At 39.0% G+C, this 18,495-nt stretch overlaps 1 protein-coding gene across 3 annotated transcripts in view; it reads right to left on the minus strand.

Moving 5' to 3' along the window:
• Positions 1-18,495, minus strand: part of SLC25A13 (solute carrier family 25 member 13) — a 101,347-nt gene that overhangs the window by 51,480 nt on the left and 31,372 nt on the right. For all 3 annotated transcript variants that reach the window (XM_027684769.1, XM_027684768.1, XM_027684767.1), the window contains one exon: positions 15,339-15,454. In XM_027684769.1, the coding sequence (XP_027540570.1) occupies positions 15,339-15,454 (116 nt within the window). The remainder of the gene's footprint in view (positions 1-15,338; positions 15,455-18,495) is intronic.

Genomic DNA, 18,495 nt, shown 5'->3' on the forward strand with positions numbered 1-18,495 from the left:
CATTAGCCACCTTAAAGGAACAATGCATCTTGCTCCCCCAGCTCTGTGTCTTGTAAACCCTCTGTGGCTGGGGCCTTAAAGAAATACTCCAGTTCAACAAAATCAAACATAGAATCATAGAATGGTTTGGGTTAGAAGGGACCTTAAAAATCATCCCATTCCAATCCTTCTGCCATGGGCAGGGACACCTTTCACTAGACCAGGTTGCTCAAAGCTCCATCCAACCTGTCCTTGAACACTTCTAGGAATGGTGCATCTACAACTTCTCTGGGTAACCTGTCCCAGGGTCTTACCACCCTCACAGTAAAGAATTTCTTCCTAACATCTAATCTAAACCTACTCTCTTTCAGTTTAAAAACATTCCCCCTTGTCCCATCACTACATGCCCTTGTAAAAAGTCCCTCTCCCTCTTTCTTACAGGTTCCCTTCAGGGACTGGAAAGCTGCAGTTAGGTCACCCCAAAGCCTTTTCTTTTCCAGGCTGAACAATCCCAATTCTCGTAGGAAATGTGCTCTATCCCTCTAATCATCTTGTTGTCCCTCCTCTGGACTCAGTTCAACAAGTCTATGTCCTTCCTGTGCTGGGGACCACAAAGCTGGATGCAGCACTGCAGGTGGGGTCCCACCAGAGTGGGCAGAATCACCTCCCTCAACCTCCTGACCACATTGCCGATGACGCACCCCTGGATACAGTTGGCTTTCTGGGCTGCAGACACACATTGCCGGCTCATGTCCAAACATCAAGTGAAAAGAATGGCAGTTTCAGACTAAACACAATGTTTAATTATTGGCATTATAAATGGCAAAGGAACCCACAGCAATGAAACTAAAAACCCCATCCAGCCAATTAGGAATATAGTAAGGTCTATATCCAGGCCATTTGCATTTCCTTGTCTGTTTCAGAGATTAAAGGCTACAAGCATGCCTCAGAAGTTCATGAAAGTACAAATACCCTCCAAACAGCCCAAGCCGGAGATGCACACTTAATTTTTGCTATGACTGGGAAAACACAGACTACCACATTAGTGTAGATATAGTAAGAGAACTCCACATGCTACTTGATGTTTTCACAATCATACTGTATATTGATGTCAATATGACTTGGCAACTAATACCAGATGCTTTTCTGACAGAGTGCATGTTTGATTATACAGTGCAGGCAGCTGACTGGAAGATTGCCTACTGTGCTTCTACTGATTCTTTGATGGCATGAGACGTGGTATCCTGTTTGCCACTGCCTTTTTACACATACCCTGTACTTCCTTTTTGCACTTATTTATGGTTCACAAACTCCTATGCTCAGTGAACAAACTCACATATGCTCAGTGAACAGTGTTTTTCCTCTTTCCTTGCTAGGTCTCATCACCCATTCATCTACCACAAAGTCACTGTCTCAAGTCTCATCTGTAGTCAGATTGCCCAATTCACACAATAAAGACCATTCATTCATACCCCATGAACAAATCTGAAGTGTTTAGCCTGTGATTTAACCCTCAAAAGGTATCCAAATACACACCAGAAGTCACTCGAAGTTATTGTTCAGTTCTAACAGTATCATCTCCTAATCATCTAAATTCAGTATTAAAACAAAAAACGGACAAATAAAAAATGTATTTTTGCCTTAAACCTGCAGCTGAAGTTCCACAGCTACCCGTAAGTCACTTAAAACAGCAAAACAGAGAAGCTGCAGTGTGCTCCAGTAGCCAAGAGTTATTACACCGTTTTTAAAGGAATCTGTTTCAGAGAGCTACAGAATAATTTGTGATGAAAAGGACATCTGACTGCCATGTAGTCCAGCCACCAGCCAATCAGATCAGGTTGCTCAGGGCCATGGCCAGTTGAGGTTTAAATACCTCCTCAGTAATCTCTGACCCAGAAGACCAAGGTAAAGGAATGTCAGAAGGAAGATTTTCCCTTCGTCAAGGAGGATTGGGCTAGAGAACACCTAGCCAGACTTGACATTGACATGTTCATTGGCCCTAACAGGATGAATACATGAGTGCTGAGGGAGCTGGGAGCTGGCACTATAGCTAGGCTGCTCACGATCATCTTTGAAAGATTTTGGTGATCAGAAGAGATGCCTGGAAGAAAGCAAATGTCAGCCCAGTCTTCAAAAAGGGCAGGAAGGAGGACTCAGGAAACTACCAGCCAGTCAGCCTCACCTCAATCCCCGGAAAGGTGATGGAGCACCTCATTCTGAGGCTATCTCTATCCACATGGATGACAAGAAGGAGTGGTCAGCATGGATTCACTAAAGGCAAATCATGCTTGACCAACCTGATTGCCTTCTATGATGAAACAACTACCTGGACAGATGAGGGGAGAGCAGTGGATATTGTTTCCCATGACTTCAGCAAGGCTTTCAACACTGTCTCACAACATCCTCATAGACAATCTGAGGAAGGGTGGACTGGATGGGTGAACAGTGGATTGAGAACTGGATGAATGTTAAGTCCCAAGAGGGTCATAATCAGTGGCACAGGGTCTAGTTAGAGGCTTGTCACTGGTGGGGTACCCCAAGATTCAATACTGGACCCAGTATTATTTAACTTGTTCATCGATGACTTGAATGAAGGGGTAGATGCCTCCTTAGCAAGTTTCCTGACAACACAACGGTGTGAGGAGTGGCCAATACCCCAGAGGGTTGTGCTGCCCTTCAGAAGAACTTAGACAGGTTGGAGAGATGGACAGAGAACTGTCTGAAATTCAACAAAGGCAAATGCAGGGTCTTGCACCCGGGGAGGGATAACCCCGGGCACCAGGACAGGCTGGAAAGCAGCTCTTCAAAGAAGGACCAGGTGTCCTGGTGGACAAGCTGTCCATGAGCCACCAGTGTGCCTTTGTGGCCAAGAAGGCCAACGATATCCTGGGGTGCATTAGGAAGAGCACTGCCAGCAGGCCGGGGAAGGTGATCCTGCCCCTCTACTCAGCCCCAGTGATGCCGCATCTGGAGTGCTGTGTCCAGTTCTGGGCTCCTTGGTAAAAGAGAAACACTACTGGAGAGGGTCCCATGGAGGGCTACGACGATGATTAGGGACTGGAGCACCTCTGTTACAAGGACGGGCTGAGGGAGCTGGGCCTGTTCAGCCTCCAGAAAAGAAGACTGAGAGGGGACCTTATCAATGCAAGTATCTTAAGGGAGGGTATCAAGAGGATGGAGCCAGGCTCTTCCCAGTGGTGCCAAGCAACGGGACAAGAGGCAATGGTCAGAAAGTGATGCCTAGGAAGTTCCACCTGAATATGAGGAAGAACTTTATTGTGTGGGTGACCAAGCACTGAATAGATTGCCCAGAGAGGTTGTGGCGTCTCCCTCACTGGAAATATTCAAGAACACAATTCTGTGCCATGTGCTCCAGGATGGCCTGACTGAGCAGGGAGGCTGGACAAGGTGACCCACTGTGGTTTCTTCCAACTTTACCCATTCTGTGATTGTGTGAGTACCTCCAAGGACGGAGATTCCACAACTGTGGAACTGGGCAACTGTGCGATACTAACCTAGTAATTAATCAAAATATCTGATAAATGGAAGTTTTAAAATACATTTTAAAACACATTGCTTTAGTTTTAAAAAGGTAAAATGTTAATGCTTCAGTGTCAAGAGCCGTAACAGCACAAAAAAAATCTAAAGCTAGCAAAAATTACAACCATTTGTGTGTTTGCGTTGGTTGAACCAGAGCTGTCAGACAGCAAAACAAACAACAGATTGAAGATTTTAAATATTCATTTTTAGAAATCCATGCTATCACTTTTATCAATCTTAAAAAAAAAATCAACTTTGAAACTCAAATTTAAAATAAATTGCAAGGTTCTAAAACAAATAATTGTCTCTCCCTGCATGGTCTCTAACTAAGAAATAGCTATCTTGTCATTTATTTCTGATCGCTGTATGAAAGAGTTGTTTTATTTTCCCTCCAGGTAAACTGCCTGCTGATTTACAGTGGGGATTTTTGGTCCTTTAAGTCTTGGGGACTTTCTTCTCTGATGTGTATGTTTAAATGCTTACTGTACAACCAGCCATACTGCATTCAAATTTCCATTCCTGTGATTCCATTCCATTTTCATTCTTATGACATTCCATTTCCTGTGATTAAGAAGTATAATAGAAATAAAGCATGCTTTGGAATAACTACAGACACTCTTGACACGAGGACCATCAATATTCCCCAAATGAAATCTGGATTTATAAATATTAAATTTTAAAAGGAAAAAACTAAAAGTCATTATCCCACTGTATTTTACATTTAAGAAAAGTCAATTGACAGAACAAGCTAGTAAAATCTTTACTGGGTACAGTCCATAAATACCTGACATATAAAATCTGAAATTCTTTCAAACTATTTATTCATGCAAGGATATATATTTTTCATTCAGTGTCATCAAGTCCAGTAAAGTTAATACAATCTCAATACAATCTCAAAAATTTCATGATCATATACAAAAATCCCACTGACCTTACAAAATAGCTGCAACATTTTTGCAAAAAAGCTGTCATGCTCAGCTCTATTTTATATATGTTCTATACTTTTTTTATTTGCTACTCCTTTACACAATTAAATTATCTGAACATGGTATAGAAAACCTGTACCAAAACCCTGGGCCTTGAGAAAAAAATTAGATTATCCTGATGATATTTGTAATAACAGCTTCTGTGAAGAACACAAGCTATCTCCTGCAAAGAGGAAAACAATTTTGCTTTGATAAGAGTAGCTGTTTCAACATCATGACTAGAAAACCCCAGCCCTTTGCCAACTACCAAGCAAGACCTCACCTAAAGCCCAGAGGAGATGAGAATATAATGATTTCCACAAGCTTTGGTCCTCACTGACCACATGAAACAACTCCACATTCTCCATAAGCTCCATGACCCCGAGTGCACCACCAGGTTCTGCAACCTCTTTCCCATAACTCAGGCACACGCACAAGGGATAAGGGGCCAGGCAAAGCGTTGCAGGAGAAAGAGAAGCCTCATCTCAACTCCTTTATCCCTCTTGCTTGAGGCTTGCTGTAGGGATGCCTGCACCTCGGTGACCCCAACCCCACGACCTAACTTCCCAGCCTTACCTCAAATCTGTGTCATCCCTATGGACTTGTCTGACTGACCCTGGTCACTGTCACCACTGTCATTGCTTTTCTGTCTGTGCTCAAGTAGTGTGGGACTGCACCCTTCATCAGTGAGAGCTGTGCCCATGTCCCAGCCTCTTGGCACCCACACTCAGCTCAGCGTTACTGGCCTGGTGGAGCAGCTCTTGCTGCTTCTGGACACAATAAAATCACAGAATCTTAGAATATCCTGAGTTGGATGGGACCCACAACAATCACTGAAGTCTACCTCCTAGCCCTGCACAGGACACCCCAAGAGTCACATCATGTGCCTAAGAGCATTATCCAAACGCTTCTTTAACTCTGTCAGGCTTTGGTGCTGTGACCACTACCTTGGAGGGTCTGTTCCAGTACCCAGCCATGCTCTGGGTGAAGAACCTTTTTCTATAATCTGACTTAAATCTCCCCTAACACAGTTCCATGACGTTCCCTATGGTACTCCAGCTCAGGACACTAGGACCCTCTTAGCCCATCACTGGTGTTGAAGACAGAGGCAAAGAAAGTATTAAACATCTCTGCCTTGCCTGTGTCCCTGTTTGTAAGGTGACCATCCTCATCATGTAACGAGCCAACTACCTTTGGCAATTAGTGTATTTAAAAAAACTTTTTATTTTTCCCCACAATACAGGCCATCTTCAACTCATCTTCAACAATTGAGCTTGGGCCACACGAATTTTCTCCCTGCAGTGGTGAGCAGAATGTTTATATTCCTCCCACATCACCTGACCTTGCCTTGACTGGGCATACACCTTCTTTTTTTGCCTTAACTCCAAACAAGATCCCTGCTCAGCCAAGCTGGCATTCTACCACACTTGTTTGACTTACAACACTTTGGAAGTACAATAAACTTGTGCAAAAACACATGTGTACAGAGATATGTGCATATATGCACATCAGAAATAGTCCAGTGACAATACCTTGTATTATCTTGTTTTACTGAAATTGTTGAGGTTTATTCAAGGTTTGGGTTGGCTTTTGTTTGGGCTTTTTGTTTTGTTGTGTTTTTATTTAGTGTTATGAACTTCAAAACACAGCTAATTAGAGTTTATTTCCATCCTCTAGAATGATGACTTTTATTTTGGAAAACATATGTTGACATCACATCTGCTCAGCTAAGATGTGGAACGATGGGTAGCCCAAGTACTGTGCTGGGTTTTCCATTTATCCATATTCATCCAGAACAGGTACACTCTGAACGTACAACCACTACAATCACCTTCTTCATTGCTGCACTGCTTTATTGAGGAAATAGTTGAAATAGTTTGATAGTGGCCATGCTGTAAACTAAATAACATATTGAAATAGTTTGATTACTAAGGACAGCAAAGGATAGGTACTCACCCTTCCAACTTCCCTCAACAAAGCAATAAGAGCAGGAAGGGCTGTCATAGCCACCTTTTTCCACAGGTTAGAAGCCCTGAAATAATAAACTAATGCTGTACTTCTGTACTTTCACTTCCTCTTAATTCCTCACAGAACATGGACCACAGCCTATTTTGCAATTCTGAATTTTAAAAAAAAAGAAATTAAATTAGGTTATTTCCTTCTTAAAATATGACAAGGAAAGTATTTGGTAGAACACTCAAAGTGAAGCTAGCACGGTAGAAATGGAGCACATAATTCAAAGATAATGGGAGTATATTACACAACTCAAGAAGGGTGGAGGGGTTGCTTTGAAAAAAGATAGCAGTTCAGGTCAGTGCAATTTATCTGTGCTCTATCATGTAGTATCACCACCATTTTAAAAAAAGATGCACTCAAAAGAGTGCAAGACCCTCCATTAGTCCACCTGGTCTATTTAGACCAAGATCAGTTTCACCTGCACCTGAAAAACGTGGCTGCACATATATACTTGCATATAAACACCCAAATCTCCCAGAATTTACTTCTTTTGATAATTTTCTGTGTATGTGCAGGCCTGTGTAAGTGGTAGCTTATTTTTTCATAGGACTAGTTACTCCAAATTTAGAGAAAATTCCCAAAGAAAAATTTAACTCAAATAATAAAAACTATAATTTTAACAATTTAACTATGTTGAGCTAGTCCAACTGTGCACTAGCGCTGAATTGTAACGGACAAGCAGGGGTTTTTGCAGCTTAACATAAGCCAGTGTTGCTTGTGTGTAACCAAAGCTGCCATATCAAAGTCAATGCCCCATGTGGGCAAGTGAAATCATCATCTGGACTTATTTCTGTCATCCCTATCATGGAGATGTTAAAAACATAGGACTGAAAATCCAGACTGAGTGAACACCCTTTTTTTTTTTTTTTTTAACACTGGCAGAGGCTGATTTCACTTCAGTTGTCCAGGAATAAAAATTTACTTCAGAATTCACATGATTGTTTCCTACAGCAATTTAATATACCAACTAAAGTGACAAAAGCAAACTCCCACCTTGAAGAAATTATCCTAAACTTTACACTTTACTCTCCAGCATAGACTTGAGAGCTCTATGTCTTTAACAGCTATTTTGCTGAGATAGGTGATATAAAAAAAAAAATCAATTTCTTGTAAAGCATTTACATACATTTTCCCTCACTTAAATACTTCAATTTCAAATACACCACAAAATGTACTCCCACAACAGTACTGTATTAGTATAAAACTATTTTAGTTCAATTAAAATGTCTAACTATCTACCCCCAAATCTATCTAAACTGTAATTTTCACTTTGAGCACTTCCAACACGTTCTCAGTTTTGTTTTCTTTTATCAGTTTATCAAATCAGGTCCTGCATTCCAAATGTTAGGAAAAAATAGTCATTAACTGCTAGGTAACAGCAGATTTTTCAATTTAGAAAACTAAATTACACACACCACAAAAATATGTGTATTTTTTTATCTAAAATTTCATATTAAAATCTGTAATAACAAAAAATCTTCCTAACTCCTAAAACCTGTTGAAGTTTTTACCTTCTAATCTGCAATTCCAGGACAATTTGAAAAGGGGAGGGGAAAAAAAAAATCTTGATAGAAAACAAGCTTAAAGTGATATACTGCTCCTGACATGTTAAATATATTCTGGTGTGGAAGCTTCTGGTTCCTCCCTAAATGCTGCCTAGTAATCATGTTGGGCTTTTTTTTTCCCCAACAGGATATACAGATGGCTAACCCTCAGCTTACTGTTAACCAAAGTGTGACCTCATATAGTTGAAACTTACTGTCAAATTGGCATGTTCCCACCTTTTCCACACCTATTTTTTTCTTTTTAAGTAGCATGAAGTAGCAGCAGAAAGCACAATATTTTAGCCATCTGAGCATGTGGTATTCTTGAATTATCCCACCAACTGGAAGTGCTCTCTGTTACCTCTATCTTTTAAAATTGAAGCCATTATAGTCAATTGTGCAAATCTACAGTTGGCCTTTCATAAAAAGTGGATTTTTGACCCACTGAACTGGAATAGCTTCTGAGCAGTTCTTCAGATCTTTGACAAGATACCATACAATACCTGCATGCCAATCTGATACTCGCATGTATCTACATTCAGTTGTTCAGAAAACACTGCTCATAAGTCATTTAAAAGTTTCAAAAATCAAAGTGGTTCTTTTTGTAGTAAAAGCTGATCATTTAAACAAGTGCAATAAAGCTCCACATATATAAAAAAATGGACGCCTTCACAATGGTTTTTCACCTCCAGATAACATATTAACACCTGGAGTCCATCAATGGAAAGAAAAAACATGGTATTTGTTGGGCTGCCCTTAGAAAATGTATTGGTTGGCTTGGCACACCTCCAGGCAGAAAAAAGATTGTACTGCGACAGCCCCAATGGAGCGCCAGCCCCCTTAGAGGCAGTCACAGTGGGGCAGTGAAGCAGGAGACTGGAGCCTCCCACTAAAAGTGGTCACTTCTGTTCAGATGCGAACCACATCCATTTTGTGGTTGGAAGAAGCAACAAAGGCTGTACAACACCTGTTATACACAGAGGTGAGATTAAGACCAGTATTGGTAAACAAACGTCTTTCAGATGTTGTAAGCAAACTTTAAAGAAGACAACAACAACATAAATTCCCCAAATGCCCCCAGTAAACCATAAAGTCCAGTACAAATCCTAACTAAAAGTTCAGCATGCATTCCTTCTCAGGAGAGAGGCACTAGCTACCAAACTCAATTCATTTGGTTATAACCTCATTGTCCTATCCAAACTTTTCAATAAGGACAGCAAAGTCTTACAGGTTAATTTTACATTAATGAAAACACTAGAACATGCTTGTGCCTTCATGATTTTTCCCAACCAAAATATCCATAATAAGCTTCAACTTCCACCCCTTTGCTGAAATTGTTCTCATTTTTTATCCTTTTACCTTTCCCCTGCTCTGGTTATTTGTGCTCTTGTCATATCTAAAACCTAATAATTCACTTTCTCATGACATATCCATACAGCATCCAATTCCGCTTGGCCCTGATTTTTGACTGAGATATGTGTGCACTTCTGTTACCTGTGCTAAACACTGCAAATACCACAAAAAAACCCACAAAAAAAACAAAAAAGCAAAAACAAAAACAACAACAACAACAAAAAACAACAACAACAACAAAAAAACAACAACAACAAAAGCAGACTCTTTCCAAAAGTACTATCATCCTCATCATCCTTTTAAGTAAGCCATCCATAATCGGTATACTTTAAAGGTTTTCAAAAGTTTTCCATTTCCCTTAAAAATACTTCTACTTGAGCTGTGAAGATCCATAATATCAGTTCACTGGCAACAGCCTTACATTTGTTTATTACCTTTCCTACCCTCCTTAGAAGTGAGCAACAAACTGCCAGCACCCAAACACCTCAAGTTTGAAAAGCACTAGTCTCCACGTGGGCATAAAAACTAAATTTACCCCTTTTGCTCTGAATAACAATAATTAAAAAAAACAGACCACTTTCACCAAGGTAAACAGCACAACCCGGCTAACTAAAATAAAGGATCACTTCTATTTTCTCCATATAAGGTAGTTGGCGGATAATGCATGTGACATGCATGGAACAGCTGATGGAATGGGGTTTTCTTAACCTGGAAAAGAGTGGGCTAAAGGAGGCCCTCTAAGTTAACCAATGGGAGAGCGAAGGGAAGACAGAGATACACAGCGGAAGGACAAGAGGCGATGGATGCAAGCTGGAACATGGGCAATCCCAGATAGGCCTCAGGAAATTATTTTCCACTATAACAGTGGTCAAACACTGGAAGATGCTTGCTCATGGTGGCTGCAATCTCCGTCCCCAAAGATATGTAAAACCTTGATTAGATGTTGCCCTCAGAGCAACCTGGTCTTGATGATGCTGCAAGGGTTTGAACCAGATGGCTGCCACAGTCCCTTCCAATTGTTTGATGATTCTATAATCATTCCCAACAAAACAACAGAACGTAACCAGTAGCAAAGAACAAACTGAAACACCAAATTTCAGTTATGGATGATTTAGAAAACTAAATTGCATTTTCTTGACCAAATGAAACCCAGCGGTGTAAAAGGACAAAGCTTCTCATAATATTTAGAATGACAGATTCATTTTGTATCTAAACAGGCTCTATTTTACTTAAGATGCCTGCATCAAAGTCTGTCTGGTTATGTAACATTAGTTAAAAGTAAAAAAACAAAACAAAAACTTGCCAAGTTGACATATATCTGGAAATTAAATTCTCCAAAAACAGTCAAAGAAGATTTCAAAAATAATTTTGAAGAAAACAAATATACTGACAAGTCTACTTTACATCCTCTTGTAATTAAAACTGGCAATTATTTGTGCAAAATCCAGCACAAATAACAAAAAATATCAGAGACTAAACAGGTTTTGCATTTGTAGTGTTGCCAGTGGAATCATCATATCTAGGCAGCTGTCATTTACAAACCAACACGTTTCACTGTATAGGTGAAACTGTGATGTGTAAGCTAACACCTCACTAGCTACAAATGGTTTCTAAGCAATTTCAACCAACAAGGGAAATTTCACTAATAAATACTGAATATTACAGTTTATCAAGTGATCAAAGCTTACAGCCCCAGCAATTTATTTTGTTGGTTCAGATTTCATTTTTCCCTGCTTTACATGGTATTGACTGTACCACGCTGGGCATCACTAAGCTAGGTGTTGTGCAAGAAATAAAAAGAATGATAGATTCTATAAGAAGAACCAAGTCATATCAGCAATTACAGTGCAAAGCACAAAATAAATAACCCTCTGTAACAAAAGCAAGAGCTGCCTCACACAATCTGAACCTAATTCTTTGGTCATGAAAGAAATTATGAAACTCCTGTAATAATTCTTTGCATATTGAAAAAGTATCACAGCATTATCATAGAGGAAAAAACTCTGAAGCTCATCACAATAGCTGTATAGCTATTTAAACCTCTGTTAAGAGCTAGTCCTTTTAGAAAGTTTACAAACAAGTATTCAGGCAATTTAAGTATCAGATAAGCAAACAAGAATGCTTAGTTAGATGTATAATGTGTTTATCTAAGAACTGTACTGAAATAATTAATAACAGAAGCAGCAACCCACAATAGCTGCTGCCTGCATGTCAATAAAGTCTTGTTTAGAGACAAAAGCAGAATACATTACTCAATTCTGCAGTTGTTATGCTTAACAAACAAAAACTTGGGGTTTGCATTCCCCATTTCCTTTGTGTTTCTGGTGGGGTTGGGGGGGTGTTATACTTTTTTTTTTAAATTAAAGAACTGACATTCTACATCATACTCATATTTCTCAAAGCAGTACAGCACAGCATCCATTTTGAAACAGCTTCAGATTGAATTAGAGGGCCTTTAAAAAAAAAACCCAAACCATAAAATCACATAGTATACCACAGCTACATTTCACTAAGAACAAGAGCAAGAATGTCTGGTGGAAAATTCTACTTTAAAACAAATCAGAATTAAAATCTATAAAGCCAGATTCATGACAGTTAGCAGCACAGACTCAGGCAACCTCATCTCTTTTTGTTTCCTTTCTCTGTGAGCAAAACCAACATGGGCAATACTTATTTTGCCCTTCACTAGGGCTGTGAGAATTGATATCAGACAAGGAAGGCTCCAGTTTGTGGATATCACTGCTATGGTATTCACTGCTCAGAACTGTTAGGTCCTATCTTTTCATTTACCCATCCAAAATTAAAGATGAAGGTTACGATGAGTTAGTTTTTAAACACTGACATTTTTATCCAACTATCTTGCCTTTTTTTAAATGCCATCTAGTAAAGAATTTCAAAGGACTCTGCTTCTTTAACGAGGCATTAAAATACAGTCATACGACAAAAAAGCAACTCTACTAAGTCTCTTAAACCCCTGGACTTACATTATCAGCTTTTATGTGCCTGTCAACACTCAACAGCGAGAAGCAATGGTTTGCTCTTTGCCTCGAATTTAAAAGCCAGCTAAACTTCCTCTCACTTTCCTGCTGAGAGCTTTAACTCCTTGCAAACTGTCAAAGCTTTGACACTTCAGCAGCAGGTAAATCTAAGACATGATGCAACAGCCAGGTGTACTCTCAATCAAGCACTGGCCACTAATTTACTAGCGGCTATTTAATTCACCTCAAAAAGCAATAAACTAGAAATACTTCCCCCCCCCCTCCTCCACATACCCATACTGCTTGCAGATCAGCCCTTTAAATAGATATTAGCCCTGTCAAAGAACCAGGCACAGTTAACTTTCAACTTGAAAGAAGTGAAACATTTAAAATTGCAGAGATGTCAACGTATGGCTAAAATGCAAATACATTTCCAATCCAGAAGCTAATGTAATAGTGCAGCATTTTTCAAGAAAAGTACGTGCAAAGCGTTAAATACTGGAACTTCTTTAATCAGAACATTTCTCTGAATATCCACAGCCTGGATGTGGCATTCAGTGTAAAAGCTCATTGACATAAAGCCCATTATTAATTCATTTTACAAAGGTGCCAAGCTAAGTGCAGCTGTGGAAGAAGAAGATTTGGACAATTTGCTTAGTAGAAAATGTGAAGTTCACAGTTGAGAAGCCCTATATTCTGTCTGGTATAAGCTAAAATATTTACACCATTATTTCACTGTACAGAAAAACAATGACTGCACAGATAAGCCATGCTGTTTCTTCACCAAAAAAAATGAGATACAGACTTTAAATGAGATCCTTGATATACTACACTTAACAGCAATATACTGAAAAACGATCCTTTCCCTTTTTTTCTGCTCTTTTCACACTGTAATTCCACAGTATACAAAACCCCTATTTAAGTCTCCTAACTTGATAAGGACTTGATCCCACTCTCATTCAGGTGAATGGAAAAAGATCTCATAATTAACTTCAAAGATGCATGACTAAGGCACCAAGTGTCAAAGCTACAGGACAGTATTTTAGTAATTTATTTATGAAAATATTAGGAGGGTTTTTTCACTATGCTATTTTTTTTAATTTTCAAAAAGCTTTTTTTTCCTTGTGACAGGAAAAAAGATAGCTTTGTCTAAAGATCAACCATTTCTGCTGAGAATGCACAACACTGAGACAGCTCTCCCACTCTCCTCACTCCAGGCATTTGCTGGGGTGGTAGCCACAAGGTACTATACAGAAGTTACAAATACATTTATGGTTTCAAAGGGGGAGACAAAGGAATTAAAAGAAAGCTATCTGAGGTTCTGCCAATGTTGGCTTGTCTCCTTTTCTCAAAAACCTTAAATACAGCCTGGCATGGGATTTTCTCTCATCACTAGAAGGACTTCAATGGACTTCAAATGCCAAACAAATCCTTTGACTCACTGTGTCAAACCCCAAGGGAAACACTTGACAGCAGGAAATATATGAACAAGAATGCCAAGAGTTAAAAAGTTAAGTCGGACTGATTCAGCATTCAGATCAAACGACTACAGTTATTCCAAGATTATTAATGAGTACTCCAAGCAACCGGAGGCTCTGACGCAGACAAGAACCTGCACATCACAGGCATTCCAGGAACCCTGGCTTGTCTTCTCTGGAACAAAACCTTAGCAAAATGCGCACTCCCTCCTGCTTTAAAAGCATGACATCTCTCATTGCCTCTCTGTCCACAAACACAAGACTGTAAGGCACAAAATACTTCCTTCATCAAGGTTATGATCTGCAGAAATTTTCCCTGAAATTCTTGCAAATCTCTTAGCATCTGTAGTAACTTTTAAAACATTGCACACCAAAAATAAGTCTTTTATAATCTCAACAGACAACCAAAATAATGAAAAAACAAAACAGACACAAAAAGAGACAGCAAGTCTTCTGACCTGCTGCAGCTTCAAATACAGATTTTTGGAGATGTTAGAACGAATACAATGATGCTTCAAGCAATGGTAACAGAACCGTGTCAGTTCAAATGGAAAGGGAAGGGCTTTTTTAACTGAGCATAAAACATGGGTGGGGAATACTAGGAAAAGACAATGGATGTGTGAACCATATATTTCAGAAAGACAGAGTCAACACCATCCAAATTTCGTTTTACTTAAAACTGTTTAACAACCAATTAATAAAACTTGATACACAGGGATAACCATGTCCAAATGTAGTTTAGAAAGAGCAATTTTATACAGTTTAGGTACTTAGCAAAATAACCCCCAATACTTTTTGAAGAGCAAACTCAATAGCAGAAGTTATTAAAACTGCTAATTTCTGAATCCTTTTTCCAGATAGAATGGCAGGTGGTAGATATTCCCACAGATATCAAAAGCTGTCTCTAGCGTATCTAGAAATAAACCGTCTCCCTAATAAAGTTTTAACTGGTCTGAGTATTTTTCATGTTATCAGTGCAAACACCACACTTCCAATGCAACCTGAAAATGGGGGGGGGGGGCAGCAAGGGGACATGTAATAAATAATTTATTACTGTAAAATCTCATCAAATAAATGTTTAAGCTTTAAAATTCAGCCATCTTGAAATATAGCCAATTTAAACAAAAAATAATTCCGGATAATTTTAGACCCAACATTCACCCAAGTCTTCTGGAAACTTTCCTGTGGTTTTACAATCATTTCCTCTAGTCACCTTTCAATGCTCTTCTGAAGACCTGCACAAGCATGTTGGGGAAGAGCAAAAGAGAAGTGACCAGTTCTCCAGAGAAAACCATGATAATTACCATGACCTTGGCTTCATACTGTGCATACATAAATGATTAAAAGAATTCAGACATAAAACTGCTTGGCATTAGTGTAGTTCCACTGCCAATCACTGCATCTCCTGCAGTAAATAGAAGGTGAAATAGTTTGGCATAGGTAGAGATTTTTACATTAGGAATGTATATTTAAGAACAGTCTTACCAAAAGTAACTTCTCCTTTGCCAGTCTTGTCAAACAGCTGAAAGGCTACTATGAACAATGCATCTGGAGCACACAGGACTGATTCAAATGCCACAAACTCTTGAAAGGATATCAACCTAAGAGATGAAGTAAAAAGCAAGAGCTATGAAACCACTTGCTTGCAGAATACTGAAATACAATATAACATGCATTATACAAAAGAAATAAGATCACAACCAAAATGTGTACAAACTGTTATCAATAGGGATTAAAATGGAACCTAAAATGCCCTATCCTCAATGCTTTCAGGAGGCCCTTATATCACTAGACGGAAATGTCTGTTAGACAAGGAATTATTACTCTCAGCAAGTCACAACAGAACATAAGCAAAACACTCAGTGTGGCTACTCACCTCAGCTTTAATGTCTAACTGAACTGCCCTCTGGGGGTGCCTGCCTCTCTCCACTGGCAAGACAGAGGTAATAAAGACATGAGTAACTTCCCTCAAGACTCAGTACTTAGGGCTTTTGGAAAGCAAATCCATTCAAGACCTACATGCTGCCACTCACTTCAGAAGGAACCGATCAGAATGCGTTATCTGTTTGCTAGCAACTTATTAGTCATCCATCACAGCCCTCCAGTCCTGCGTGTTGAATCATTAATTTCAAGTAGTAGTCTGCATGTTCTTCCTTAGCCCAAGAGCAGTTTATTCAAATTCATCATTACAGCCAGGTTCCCCATATGCAAGCACAGTAGCAGAGCACAGATAAAAGCAGAGATGCCCTTCCTTAAGTTAGTTCATAAGCAGAAATATTTAATTAGACAACCTGGCATTGTTTCCAGCAGTAGATTTGATACAGTAAAGATCTTGAGCTGTTCTAATTTCCCTGGGTCACACCCAAGAGTTCAAATGGAGATCAGACTTCTACTTTTAAAAAGGCAAAGGCCAACCATTCTTCTGTTTTGCTACTTCTTTAACATCTAGGTTGTACAGTTTAAAACCATCTTCAAATGTGTGGCTGCAGGGCCTGCTGGCAGTCTGGGAGACTTAAGATTGCCCTCTCTCAGGCTGCTCTATGTCAGTGTAGCCAGGTTGTAGCTTTAATGGGTTCACATGGCAGCACCCGGAGAACAAAGATTTATTTCTGAGAAGCACAAAATTTAGTGTACCAAATGTCAAGAAACACATAAAACCCCATTTTTTTAATTCTATTAGAAACTAACTGTATCCTTAGGACTTTGACTCAAAACAATACTGCAGCCAGTTCAATGAAAACTTATACTCAGAATGCAGTAACAGTGAAGAACCGAGGGCTTCAACAGGTTGGAAAAGACATTCGTTCCATTAAGTTATGATGATCCATGACTATACAGCAATTTCCAGTCATCCTGTCTTAAAGGAATTAATTTCAAGTCACACAGAAGTGTGCTTGCTGCATGTCAGCAGCCAAACATCCACTGGGTAAGAAAAGCTGACTTCCATGAGAAACATAGAAACATCAGATGATTAACAAAAGAGGACATTTTTTTAAAAGCACAGCGCAGAGAAGGTCTAAAAGCTGTTCTACATTGCCTCCCTCAATAAATATGCAATAAATAAAAGTAAAAGAAATGTAGAGTTTAACAATTAACTCTGAGAACTCGCCACCATAGGTTATTACGTAGTGCGAGAAGTAAATAAAAAGAAACCTCCTCAGGTATTCTTAAGATTAAACTCACAATTGACGATGCCAGCAAACATCTAAGCAGGCCTTAGGCTTTACTGGCAAAGAAGCCAGTGACTTATTACATATGCACATTTTAGCACACGGGAAGCCATCGAGTGGTTTACTTTAAACTCCTTGGGAGCTCTCAGTACTCCTCACTGTTAGACACAGAATACACAGATACTCAGCCTTTAAAAGGAAGAAAACTTCCATCTCTTCTAAACTAATTTTTTTCAAAAGTAACATTTCCTTCAATTTTAAACCAATATATCACAACCTATTTACGCATATTTACTGTTACAATGTGACTTACAGTCTATAAAAGGTCATTATTATTCATTATTATTGGTTACATACCTGACAGAACAGTAAAAAGATGCAAAGCACTGAGCTCTATCCCAAAGATTATAATGCACACACAGAGAAAGAACAGAACAGAACAGACAGCACGTGACAAGACTCTAGAACAGGATTGTCAACATCATTATGGTAAAGCTGTTTTCTGTGTGAAATAACAACTAGTGCATGTTCTTACCAATGGATCCCAATACAGTAATGAGAACACAGAAAACAAATACAGCACCTATACCAGCAGAATCCCATCACCATGCTAAGAACACATTCTATGCTACTAGGCCTGGATTTGATTAAAACTCCATGTATTAACACTGCTACAAGATTTTATACTGGTAGAAGCACTCTTTTTCAGTACTTGGAAGCAATAATCCCCATATTAAGTCACAGATAGATGCTTAAAATAACCCTTTATCCATTTTTTAAAACAGTTATTCACAGTACTAGGAATATTAAAAGTGTACAAATTGTGTGGCTCTAGTCAGACTGTTAAAGAAGAGACATTAATATCTGCTGTGCCAGCTGAATTCAAATTAACCCAATTTTTACATGTTAATTAAACCAGCTATTTTCTTCTTATTGTATTTTTGCTCCCTAAGTAGACTAGCCTGCTAGTGATTCCCAACAGATCTATTCTAACAACGACGTATTCATTTACTTCTATTATGACCATACAATAGAGTAACTGAGCAGTAATTTTTCACAGTCAATTACACGTGTGATTCTTAATGCTTAAAGATGCTGAAATAATGCGTACTACATAGCCATATGCTCACTTCTCTATACTGCACAAGGGTAGTTGCCTGGGTAACACATTTTCTCTCCAGTTTAGCATCACCCTTTTGGGTTTACCATAGCCCTTCACTGAATAACATTAGGTGTCATTAAACAGCCCATATTAACATGGACTTCAATATACTACTTAAGAGTTATTTTATCTACCTAAACAAGTACTCATTTATGCTACAAAAGCAGAGAAAAACCCAGTGATTTTAACAGCACAAAGAGAGGAAGCTGAAATGTTTATGAAATTTTATTTCAGTTTTGAAGATATTCTACCCAAATGGTCAAAGTCTTCCTTCACCTTCACATCCTCATTATCAGTGTCAATACCGCAT

Source organism: Neopelma chrysocephalum, unplaced genomic scaffold, assembly GCF_003984885.1.
Source record: "Neopelma chrysocephalum unplaced genomic scaffold, ASM398488v2 Primary Assembly neopelma1_67, whole genome shotgun sequence".
NCBI lineage: Eukaryota > Metazoa > Chordata > Aves > Passeriformes > Pipridae > Neopelma > Neopelma chrysocephalum.